The sequence below is a fragment of the Aphidius gifuensis genome, linkage group LG4, assembly GCF_014905175.1.
Source record: "Aphidius gifuensis isolate YNYX2018 linkage group LG4, ASM1490517v1, whole genome shotgun sequence".
Classification (NCBI taxonomy): domain Eukaryota; kingdom Metazoa; phylum Arthropoda; class Insecta; order Hymenoptera; family Braconidae; genus Aphidius; species Aphidius gifuensis.
Window position 1 is genome coordinate 649,081 of NC_057791.1, and position 13,228 is coordinate 662,308.

A 13,228-nucleotide genomic window follows, 5' to 3' on the forward strand; every position below is an offset into this window, starting at 1 on the left:
AAATGTTGAGGCACCTTGGTCAAAATTGTTGAGAACCATTTATTTATTTATTTAACTTTTAACATGTTATGTTTTCTCAATACAATATGCTATTTCTTTGACTCAAAATATAATATATTATCAATCATCAAACAATTGTTCTAGCTATTATTTTTTTTTTCTATTTAAAAAACATTTATCAAAGTTTTTTTTATTTGTTTTATAAATATAAATTCAATTGTCTTATTTCCTGTTATCATAATTCTAATTATATATATTTCAAATTATCATATTCGTATATTTTTTTATTATAATAAACAAAAAAAAAAATAACAAAATAACATCTCTAATTATATAATTAACCATCAAACCATGGGGGCACATATAAAATGTATATGTTTCTTTTGAATTATTTTTTTTTTATGTTTTGTACAGTGAAAAAGTATAATATATGTCTAATCTAATAAAAAAAAAACTAATTTCATTTTTTTACTTATTTTCAATTACATGTACATAGAGCCTTGCTATCATCACTGTCATCATCATCATCATCATCATTTGCTTTGATTTGGGCATTGAAAATCTTGGATATTATCAGGATAACATGAGTGTCATTTGGATAATTTGTATTCAAATTAATCGATACTACTACTATATAATACTTTTTTTTTTATAGGAGCATACATGTTCTTCTAATGAAGTCGAAGATTTTCTGGTCTCAAATGCGGTCGTCATCATCATCACCGTCGTCCTTGTTGGCCTGTGTAGTACATACATAGTACTACAACAAAGTGTTTGGGTCTTGGATTTGGACATTGAAAATTCTCGGTTTGTATTAAGAGTACATAAGCTACTCGTTTGCTTTTTGTGGTATTCTGTTTCCCTAATAAAACCCGTATCTTTTAGACACTAAATACCATATACGGGAGACGACCAGAGAGTCACGACGACTACACAACAACGACTATTTCATTATTATATATATATTTATTCCAAAGGAATATATCAAAACTTGTGATTAGGAAAGTATATATTCATAACTATAATAATTATATGAAGATATATTATTTTGATCTAATATAACAGATGATATATAAAAATAATGATAATTATTATTGCTATCCTAATTTTTTCATTTTTTTTTTTTTTTTGATACAGGTGATATGATCAACAAACTATTAGTTTTTATTTAAAATTTGCATTTATTATTTTTAGCAATGTTGATATATTATTAGCTTGACTCAGTGATCGAACCACTTCAACAACATATTTTAATATTTAATTTTTCATCAATTTTAGGATTAAACTATCTAATATTGGAGGGTTGTAGTTTTTTTTTTTTTTTTGAAAGTATGATGATTGACGACAACGACAACTGCTGCTGCCGTCAATCTGCCAACATTCAGTGTAAAAAATGTATGAAACGTATGAGGAGTACAGAACAATCAAGTAGGTAGCCAATTATCATATCGTTATTATGTTTGCCTGTTAAGTATCTTTGAATTTTGTCCCAGGACATGGTCGATACGACAAAAAAAATATAATAATAATAAATATTTATTTTGATAAAATAGAGTAATAAAATAAATAAATTATTATTTGACTGTTAATTTAAAAATTAATGCAATTTGTATTATTAAAATTTTTCAAATAGCAAAATTAATTTAAAATAATAAAAACAAATAGTTGTAATAATTATAACAATTAACAATATAATTATCAACAACAATCAAATAAATAAATAATAATTCTACTTGTTGGTTAAAGTTCTAGCAAACAGATGGAGATAGACGAAATTTCTTAAACAAGACATGAAATGTTTTTTTTTTTTTATGGAAATAATAAAAAAAGAGTAATAAAAAATTTCATGATAATACAATAAAAAATACATGATACATAAAAAAGACACGACTACGTGGAGGTTATTTTCAACTATCCAATATCTAATTGTTTTAATTTATATTAATTAATTATTAACAACTAGAAAAATCCAAACAACAAGACAAATTAATTTTCTATTTTATAATTTGTCAGTTAAAAAAAAATAGCAACACACATTGAGTGTGTATTTAAAAAATAATTAAACAGCAAGTATATTTTATAAACAACATAAATAGACCAAAATTATTGCTACGTGGCTCAATTAGTTTAATTATAAATTAATTTATTTCAACGTCATTACATGTGTTCAATAGTGATGTTCATTATGTGAGCAATTTCATCTGACAACACCAACAACAACAACAACAACAACAACAACAACAATTTAATAATAAACAAATAAAAATGCAAGTAACAATAATAATAACAAAGAACATTGAAATATTTAATAATAATAATTTTAATAATATTATTTTACAGATGTTATAACAAACAATTGATGCCTGCTAAATGTACAATTAAATTATAGCAAGGCATGGCAATTTGGAATGGTCGGCCCAGTTGGTTGGGCAAATTAGGAATAATATTATTATCAGCATGGTTAATTGTATTGATATATTCTGTATCACAAATGTTGCGAAGTTCACCATCATTATCATCATCATTAACAGCTGAAAGATATCAATCACAAGAAAATGAATATACTAAAAAATTAACAGAAATAACAAAAGATTTTAATAAATTAAAAAAACAAAATCAAGCATTAACAAATATATTATTAGCTGCTAATAATAATAATAATGATAATAATGAACTTAAAGATAAAGTTGATATTGAGTTGTTAGCAAATAATCGTCAAAGTGGACCAACAATTGAATATGAAGAATTAAGAAGAAAATTACGTAATGATATACAAGAAACTTGGTATTATATTAATGCTGAATTAATGAAAATTAAAAAACGTAATAATGATAATTTTGTAATTGATGATGATCATAAAAATGATATTGACAATGTTATTTATAATATATTTGATCATAAAAAAGAACTTATGATGGATATGAATAAACTGGAAAAATTTGATGGACACATGGATTGGAGAGAACAAGAAGCTCATGATTTATCTGATTTAGTTCAAAGAAGATTTTATTATTTACAAAATCCAAGTAATTGTGATAAAGCTAAAAAATTAGTATGCAGTTTAAATAAGGGTTGTGGTTTTGGTTGTCAGGTAATTATTAAAACTTTATTTGTTTAATTAGATATGAAAAATAATGTTGTTGTTGTTGTTTATTTGATTTTTTTTTCTATGTAAATTTTATAGATACATCATATAACTTATTGTTTTTTGGTGGCATATGGAACAGAAAGAACATTAATATTACGTTCACAAGGTTGGCGTTATCAAAAAAATGGCTGGGAATCTGTATTTAAGCCATTAAGTGATAATTGTCTTATTGCAAATGGTGAAAGTCATAGTAATTGGCCAGGTGATAATACAAAACAAGTTGTTATATTGCCAATTGTTGATAATGTTTATCCAAAACCAAAATATCAACCACCAAGTGTACCATTAGATCTTGTACCAAGAATTAAAAAACTTCATGGTCATCCATTAGTATGGTGGGTTGGACAAGTATTAAAATACTTGATGCGTTTACAGGATAATAATATTAAAAAATTAAATGAATCAAAAGAAAAACTTGGCTTTAAAAAACCCATTGTTGGTATACATGTTAGAAGAACAGATAAAGTTGGTACTGAAGCTGCATATCATGATATTGATGAATACATGGCTAAAGTTGAACAATGGTATAATCAAAATTTTGATAATAATGAATCAATTATTAGACGTGTATTTATTGCAAGTGATGATCCAAAAGTAATTATAAATGCTAGAAATAAATATAAAAATTATGAAATAATTGGTGATCCAGCAATTGCTGAAACAGCATCAGTATCAAATAGATATTCAGATGCATCATTACAAGGTATTATTAATGATATACATTTATTATCATTATGTGATCATATTGTTTGTACATTTAGTTCACAAGTATGTCGTGTTGCATATGAATTAATGCAAACATATCATATTGATGCACATGATAAATTTACATCATTAGATGATATTTATTATTATGGTGGACAAAATCCAAATCCACATGTTGCTATTATTGAACATATACCTAAAAATTTGGCTGAAATTGAGCTTAAAATTGGTGATAAAATTGATGTTTATGGTAATCATTGGGATGGTTATTCAAAAGGACGTAATGCTAGAACAAGTATCACTGGTTTATTTCCAAGTTTTAAAGTTCAAAATCCAATTGCTGCTGTTGAATTTCCAAAATATCAACAAGTACCAATTTATACCAATTAATATTTTCATAAATTATTGCCAATTATTTAATTTATCTTTTTTTTAAAAAAAATAAAGCAACAATGATGATAATAATAATAGTAAAAAATACACACTATATTATTGTAATATATTTTATACAACGAATAAAAATAATAATATATTTATCAAGTGTAAAATTAGAAAACAAAATTATCCTTTTTTTTTAAATTTAAATTATTATTATTATTATCATTGTTAATAATTGATCTTGATAGTACATTTTACTATGTGTACATGATGATGATGTTACCAACTGTTTACGTAAATATAAAATGGCTACAATCAGCTGTCATGTTTTGTCAACTTTTTAATTTTAATATATTAAATAAATACTTTTAAAAATGTTGAAAATTAATAAAATTTGATTATAATTTTTTTACAAGATAATTATGCTTAAAAATATGTTTGATAAATTAATAATTTTTAGGATATTTAAAACACAAAAATGTAATTATTATTCAACAAAAAGGTTAGTTAAAAAATAATTTAAATTAAAAAATATATATATTCATTGATTAATAATTTTAATTAATGTGTATGTTATGAAATAAAACAAAGTTACTACGATGTTCTTGGTATCAAAGAAGATGCCTCAAAGAAAGACATACGATTGGCATTTTTAAAGCTGTCTAAACAAGTGAGTCAAATATTATTCATGATAAAGAGATTGTTAAATAAATAATAGATATATTTATTGATTCATTCATGATAATTTTGATGACTGTAACTGTTGATTTATTTAATCATATTATATTTGTTTTTATTTGTCAATTAATTTAATTTCCAGATGCATCCAGACACAAGTAACAAAAAGGATCATGATGAATTTGTTAAAATAACTCAGGCATACAATATTTTAAGTAAAGAAGAAAGTAAAAAAAATTATGATTTAAATTTACAACAGCAAGATAGTAATCCTTATTATACAACATTTCGTCAACCACATCAACAGCAACAGCAGCAACAACAACAATATACGTTTGTTTATTTAATTATTCATTTTTCTTGATATTATTGTTGGTATATAATAATTATGTATATATTTTTCATCAACAGGATTTATTATAAACGTTCAAATTGGAATAAATGGAAAAAAATACAAGAAAAAAATGAAAATATCAATTTTTACAATACAAAAGGTAGTAAAAAAATTAAAAATGCAAAAATTATATTATTTTGTATTTTTGCAAGTGCATTATCATTTGGTCTACATATATTTTCAATGATATCATCATCATCATCAAAATTTGATAATGTCAAAGAAATCAACAAAGAAAAGTCAAAATAAAATATAAAGAAGAAAAAAAACACAGACATTTATTTAATTTAAAATAATAATTAATTTTTATTTAAATATTATTGACTTTATTATTAATATTACAATGTTTATTTGTTTTTTGTGAGTATTTATTTATTACATAGTATAATTATTAATATAGATAAAAATAATAAATTAAAAATACAAAATTAAATTTTAAGGATATAAGTGACAATGGAATTGTGTGGTGGTGCTGGTGTAAATACTGGTTGTTCATTGTCATCAAGATATTCAGAATATTTTAATTCATAAATTGGATGAAAACCAATACGTTGACAGAGTCGAGCAGTAAAATGAGAACTACAATCAGTGCGTATCAAATTGAAACCCAATTCTTTACCAATTTCACTGTAATTTAAATCAAATATTTTATTTATTTATGTTATTTATTTATTTATTTATTTAAATATCAACTTACATTGTTTTTTTAAAAAGTGCAGATGCAATTCCTTTTCCTCGCCAATTATTATCAACTGATACAATTTTAATATCAAGACAATTACTATCTGGATATTTTTCTGGTATATTAATTTCTTGATCAACGTAATGTAATAATTTCATGATTTTTTTAAATTTTTTATTTTCACAATTTTTTATATAATCTGGCTCTTCATTGATATCTGGTATTTCTGTTTTTCCTGTAATTTTAAAAAAATAATTATTAATAATAAAAAAATAATTTTTCATTCAATGAAATAATAAATTATCTAATTTCAAGATGATTTATTTTCATTGTAATATATTTTTTTTTTTTTTCAACGACTGATTTAATAATTTAAAATACATTAATTTAAATAATTTAATACACATCATATTAAACAGGTGTATAAATATTTAAAATTAATAAATTACAAAAATATATAGACGAAAGAAAATAAAATAAAATAAAACACAAAAATTAAATTAAATTACATGATGAATAAATATGTCAGGCTATTAAACTGAATTGCATTAATAATTATTATATTAATGCATCAACAAATACACAGACACACATGTGAATTGTTGAAGGAGTAACGTCCGCGATTAATAAAATTTCAACGAATGACAATTGCAGACAACTTGATAAATCATCAATGAAATTCAATTGTCAAATAAAATTCTTACTACCAGCCGGAAGTCTCAAGATAAAAAAAATAAAATTATGATAATTAATATGTTTTTTTTTTTTTTTATTGTCTTACCATTGATGATAACTCCAACAATTATTCCACTTGATGATACAGCCATTAAACTTAAATTTTCATCGAGTGATGACATTGAATATTCTTCCAATTCAATACAAGTTGTATCTTTACCATCAATTAAATTAACTGAATTATTTAGTGGTTCATCTTTGAAGAAATTTTTTTTCATAAAACCAAGTACTTTTAATTTTGCGTCAGCTGTTATTGGTTTTATTGAAAAATCCATTGACAATTTTGGCTCATTTATTTTATCACCAAGCTAAACAGAACAAAATTAAATATATTAAAATATTATTCATGTGTATTTTTATAATGTAAAGTGTATATATACACATAAAGTTTGCAATGAATACATGTGACAAATATATTTTTAGATACATTATAATGTATACGTGCCAATTAGCGCATCATATTATTCAACATTATTTTGTTATGCTATACATATTAATTTAGCCTTATATTTTTTTATTTAAAAAAAAAAAATTCAGGGCTCTCATTAAATGCAATGATAATATTTTAATATATATATATTTAGTGTTATGAAAATTTTCATGAGTACTTGATGATCCTTTCCGTTAATTTATAATCCCCCTGTTGATTTCAATGAATAAAAATATGCAACCGTTATAACGACAATTTCCGTTTTGTAAAAATAAAAAAAAACTGTTATTGAAAATTTACATTGATATTATATTTATTTTTATTTATTTTTTGTTTACCGAATAACGTGTCATCCTGGTCTTGTCCTCGGGAAAACAAACATCAGAAATACGCATCTTGTCCAATTGGCTTGTTATAATTGTATTCATGTTGATTTTTTAATTTATAAATATTAACGAAATAAAAAAAAAACTTAGATTTTCAAATACTATCTCATTTAAATTTTAAATAAAAAATATATAATTTTATTTTCAAGTTTTTTTTATGTTAAATTTGTTAAACAATGAGTTGGTTTGTTTTGTTTAGACTGAGTAAGTCGATAGGACGACAGTCGCTCTTATATATTAAAACTCCTTCCAATACAACTTATTAATTTAAACTCTCAAGTATATATACATATATACATTTCAATTCAATAATTTTTTAAATTGAAAATTGAATAAATAAACAGTTTTTTTTTTTAATGAAACAATCAATGTTTTGATTAATAAGAAAGAAAAAAAAAAAGCTAATTAAATATTCAATTTAATAAAAATATATTGAAGCTTGAGAAATTAAAGTTTATAAAAATTTAAAAATTTAAAGTCAAATTAATCTTATCATAATTGAATTATTTATTAATTTTATATATTTTTTGAAAAACACCTGTCGATTGAAATGTTATCAATTAAAATAATAAAAATGATTTAACCTTGTCTGATTATTTGATAATTATTTATTTAAAATATTATTTATCAAAATTTGTTTTATTTTTTTTTTATTATTAATTTGTTTAATTGTTTTATTTATTATTGTTGTTGTTATTTGTTTATTCCTTTCTACAGGTGAATATTGATGATCAATACATCATCAAGGACAATTGTTATTTACAGTTGTATATTATTAGTTAAGTTAATTATGTCTATAAACAACTCATAAAATTTATCTATACAATGAAGATTATCAGGTCACGATCTGATCATTTACAATTATTATTAATTTACATTTAATAAAACAATTCATTTTATCATTTCATTATCGCTTTTATTTATTTAAACAAGTATTTTTTAAAATTTTTTTCTTGATTCAATTTTTGTTTGATTAATTAATTTTTTTTTTCGGGAGTTAACGAATTTATACTGACCTTTTATTACATAACATATTAAATCTTGTTTGACTAATCGAAAAAAAAAAAAACCAATAAATGCCTGAGGCCCATCTTGTCCTTGATAATAAAGATTTGAAAAAAATTAATTTACCCATTATTTTACGGCAAATTTAAAGATCAACAGATTTTTTTTTTTTTTATTAAAAAGAAAAAAAAATAAATATGAATTTTTATTGATGTGAATACACTGAGTAATAAAAAAAATGAATTAAAAATGACAATAAAATTTTATCTACATCACGATTTTATGTAAATACAGAAAAAATAAAAATAATCTTAATATGATTCAAGTGTTCTGGAGAACAAGGATGAACAATCCTTGGTAACAAATGACAATGCAATTTGAAAAAAAAAATATAAATAAATAAATAAATTGAATAAAAATATACAATGTTATAATAATATAATTACTCATATATATCTCTTTAAAAGCTAGCAATTTTTTTTATATTTTTTTTATTTACAAGATCAATGTGTTCGACGAACCGTAACATAAAATCACGTGTATATACACAATAAGTATATATAATAGATCAAAAAATAAATTTACAACAACAAATGATACGAAAAAAAAAAAAAAAACAATAAGATAAAACTTTGCTCAGATAAGAAAAAAATAAAGAAAAAAAAAAAATTAACAAGAAGGTACGTTCTAATGTCTATTAAATATTTATTTTTAATAAAAATATAAGCAATTAAAAATAATAGAAAAAAAAAACTAATGTATTCTAAATCACACCCTATTTTTTCCTTTAATTTGCTAGAAAATTTACCTTGATAACAACAACTTTTTCAAAAAGGAAATAATACAATGAATAAATTTACGTTTTTTTTTTTTGCAAAAAAATTATTGAAATATGAATATATATATATTTTCTTGTTAATTAAAAATTACATGTAATAATTAATCATGACACGAGGATAATAATTAGCCAGATGCCAACAAACCATTTGTTAATATTTATAAAATCTTAGGAGGTGTGTCAGAAGTAAATTGAAGGTCGAGGATATGCCCAACAATAAACGTATTCACTGTTTTTATTTATTTTATTTATAAATTTAATAAATATTATTATTTAATCAAGGTTAAAAATATAATTGTTAATGCACATTAAATGTTATCGTGACGAAAATGGGTCTTGGACAAAAATTCCCAAGAGAATATATATAAATTAATCTAGAAATTAATTAAATTAAATTTTAAAAAAAACTTACCAAAGACATTTGAAATAAATAAACCGTTAGATTTTTTTTGAAAGATTAATTATTTATTTAAAAATAATTGAGTCGTGCTTAAACACAAGTAAATGAATTTTTCAATTGAAATTAAATACAATGAGAAAACAATGATATATATATATTAATTAATAATAATATTGAGATATCTCTTAATATAAAAACATTGATAATACTATCTTGATGACACTTTGTCGCCCTGTGACACGACTGGTCTTTATGATGGACTATGCCCTACAATGAATATTTATTTAAAACACACACTCATGTAAAATTCAAGCATCCATAAATACATTTATTTTAAAATTTACTTGTCAACATTTTTTTTTCTTTTATTTATCATCATTTGTTTGTTATCATAATTCATTTTTAAAAACAACCGATAATAGTAATTTTTAAAACAATTTATAACTTAAAATTAACGATAGAAAAGATAAAAAAAAAATAGTATTGTATGTATTTTGTATTTTAATTGTTTATTTGCTGAATTGTAGGGAAAAAAATGATTGTACTTTTACTTTGATAAATAGTGCAAGTCATTAATCAATGTCAGTACAATGACACTTGATCAAAAAAGAAAAAATAACTATATTTATTTTTACATACATTTGAGATTGTAATGTTTATACTTTTATTTATTTATACTTGAATAGGCCAAAGTTAGAATGCTATTTTCATTTTTATTGATGAAAATTAATATCAATACTTATTAATAATAGATAGATATATTTAAAATAAAATTCATTCAACATTATTCTACACATAATCATTGTTATGTAATTACTATTTACAATATTATTTTATTATTTAATTTATAATAATAATAATAATGTTTTTTTGATTAAATTTTGTGCCTAGTAATGTCTGTATAATTTATATTTATACATGTGTCTCGGTATATTAGAAAAAAATTAATTTTTTTCTATTATTCTAATTGAAATTTGAAATTTTAATACTCAAGAGTATAATGGAATCAATGAATAATTTAAATATTTTTATAACTAATTGTTGTATAATTTAAATAACCTGATGATTAATTTTTTTTATTTTAATATTACACAACTGTAACTAATAATTTATTAAAATATAAAATATTATTACATTTTTTTTTTTTTTTCGAATAATCATTAAGTGATATTATTTATTATTCAAATTATTATAAATGTAAAAAAATAAATTAGAACAATTATTTTTTTTTTAAATTTGAAAGTAATAAAAAAAAAAAAAATGTAATATACATTGTAACTAATGATTTAAAGATCTATATAAATGTCTATATCTCTTTTTAAATAAGTTATGATTAATTGATTTGTCTTGGTTTATTTAAGGTATAACACGATGTGATTGGTTATTATATTTTATTGCAACAAAGTAATGTGATAACAAGTTATAATTATCCACATATTTTTTCTTTTTTTCAATAAATCATTTATCTTGTCACGTATTATAACTACAGCATACATTTATATTGTAATGAATATTTAATAATTGAAAAAAGGAAAAAAAGGATTAACAACATTTGTCATGTTTTCATATATGTAAAAATATAAATGATAATATTAGTATGTAAATTTTAAATAAGAATATACAGATAAAAAATAGAGCGATTGTAAAAGTATTGAATAAGAACAAGTGCGGCTATATTGTATTGATTTTTATACATGTATGCATGACGACTTTCATTTTTTAAATGTCAAAAAATAACCTTCATTCAATTATCATAAGAACAATGTGTATGAGAATTATATCTTGATATAGAAATACATTGTTTACCTTAATCTAATAATATCAAATAGTTTTAAAGACTAGCTACTAATCTATATACGAAAAAAACCAGTTGTCAACGATCTTCAGGGCATGTAATTCAAAAAATGAAATAGATAAATAAATAAATAAAATAAATGATAAAAATATCTCTCTCAGTTACTCATTTATTCTCCTCTATCGTGGGTTCTTCAAAAGTCAATCTTCGTGATCTATAATCAACAAGTAAATGGGTTAATGCTGCTCGTTCATTTCTAGTTCACTTTTAGGAAGTACAACGCAAGCTTTTCCTTAAACCATTGGAAATGTTGCTGATGATGCAGAGCAAAGGAGTATTTAGTGTTTTAGAACATTTACTTTCTGAAATTGATATTGATACTTTCTGAGGGTTTAAGTAAGTTTAATTCTTGTAAATTTTTTCTGTTTATTTTTTCGAATTTCCATTGAAGATATTAGGAAAACAGGAAGGGCAAGGAGGTAGCTGCTTGGAAAATAAAATACCTCTTCGCTTATTATGTAATCCTGTTAAGAAATAATTTTTTTTTATTTATTTTTTCGAATTTCCATTGAAAGTATTAGGAAAACAGGAAGGGCAAGGAGGTAGCTGCTTGGAAAATAAAATACCTCTTCGCTTATTATGTAATCCTGTTAAAAAATAATTTTTTTTAATTCATTTTTTCGAATTTCCATTGAAAATATTAGGAAAACAGGAAAGGCAAGGAGGTAGCTGCTTGGAAAATAAAATACCTCTTCGCTTATTATGTAATCCTGTTAAGAAATAAATTTTTTTTATTTATTTTTTCGAATTTCCATTGAAGATATTAGGAAAACAGGAAAGGCAAGGAGGTAGCTGCTTGGAAAATAAAATACCTCTTCGCTTATTATGTAATCCTGTTAAGAAATAAATTTTTTTTATTTATTTTTTCGAATTTCCATTGAAGATATTAGGAAAACAGGAAAAGCAAGGAGGTAGCTGCTTGGAAAATAAAATACCTCTTCGCTTATTATGTAATCCTGTTAAGAAATAAATTTTTTTTATTTATTTTTTCGAATTTCCATTGAAGATATTAGGAAAACAGGAAAAGCAAGGAGGTAGCTGCTTGGAAAATAAAATACCTCTTCGCTTATTATGTAATCCTGTTAAAAAATAATTTTTTTTAATTTATTTTTTCGAATTTCCATTGAAGATATCAGGAAAACAGGAAGGGCAAGGAGGTAACTGGTTGAGAAATAAAATACCTCTTCGCTTATTATGTAATCCTGTTAAGAAATAATTTTTTTTTATTTATTTTTTCGAATTTCCATTGAAAATATTAGGAGAACAGGCAGAGCAAGGAGGTAGCTGCTTGGAAAATAAAATACCTCTTCGCTTATTATGTAATCCTGTTAAAAAATAATTTTTTTTTATTTATTTTTTCGAATTTCCATTGAAAATATTAGGAAAACAGGAAAGGCAAGGAGGTAGCTGCTTGGAAAATAAAATACCTCTTCGCTTATTATGTAATCCTGTTAAGAAATAAATTTTTTTCATTTATTTTTTTGATTTACCATTGAAGATATTAGGATAACAGGAAAAGTTGTATGATGTAGCTGCTTGGAAAATAAAATACCTCTTCGCTTATTATGTAATCCTGTTAAAAAATAATTTTTTT

General features: G+C 22.5%; 2 protein-coding genes across 3 annotated transcripts; one reads left to right on the forward strand and one right to left on the reverse strand.

Moving 5' to 3' along the window:
• Positions 1–1,764: 1,764 nt before the first annotated feature.
• LOC122854230 (alpha-(1,6)-fucosyltransferase) lies at positions 1,765–7,556 on the forward strand. The gene is made up of 7 exons (XM_044154693.1): positions 1,765–2,267; positions 2,341–3,091; positions 3,185–4,733; positions 4,823–4,901; positions 5,052–5,242; positions 5,321–5,663; positions 5,744–7,556. The coding sequence occupies exons 2-3, from the start codon at positions 2,396–2,398 to the stop codon at positions 4,241–4,243; spliced, it is 1,755 nt and encodes a 584-aa protein (XP_044010628.1). The 5' UTR covers positions 1,765–2,267; positions 2,341–2,395; the 3' UTR covers positions 4,244–4,733; positions 4,823–4,901; positions 5,052–5,242; positions 5,321–5,663; positions 5,744–7,556.
• Positions 5,581–10,104, reverse strand: LOC122854231 (arylalkylamine N-acetyltransferase 1-like). Of its 2 annotated transcripts, none has more exons than XM_044154695.1 (4): positions 9,792–10,104; positions 6,767–7,028; positions 6,001–6,220; positions 5,581–5,930 (listed from the first exon to the last, which is right to left on the reverse strand). In XM_044154695.1, exons 1-4 carry the CDS (start codon positions 9,798–9,800, stop codon positions 5,732–5,734), a joined length of 690 nt encoding a protein of 229 aa, XP_044010630.1. In that variant the 5' UTR covers positions 9,801–10,104; the 3' UTR covers positions 5,581–5,731. The 2 variants fall into 2 exon arrangements, with proteins under 2 accessions (XP_044010630.1, XP_044010629.1); XM_044154694.1 differs by lacking the exon at positions 9,792–10,104 and adding an exon at positions 7,489–7,600.
• Between the last annotated feature and the right edge of the window lie 3,124 nt (positions 10,105–13,228).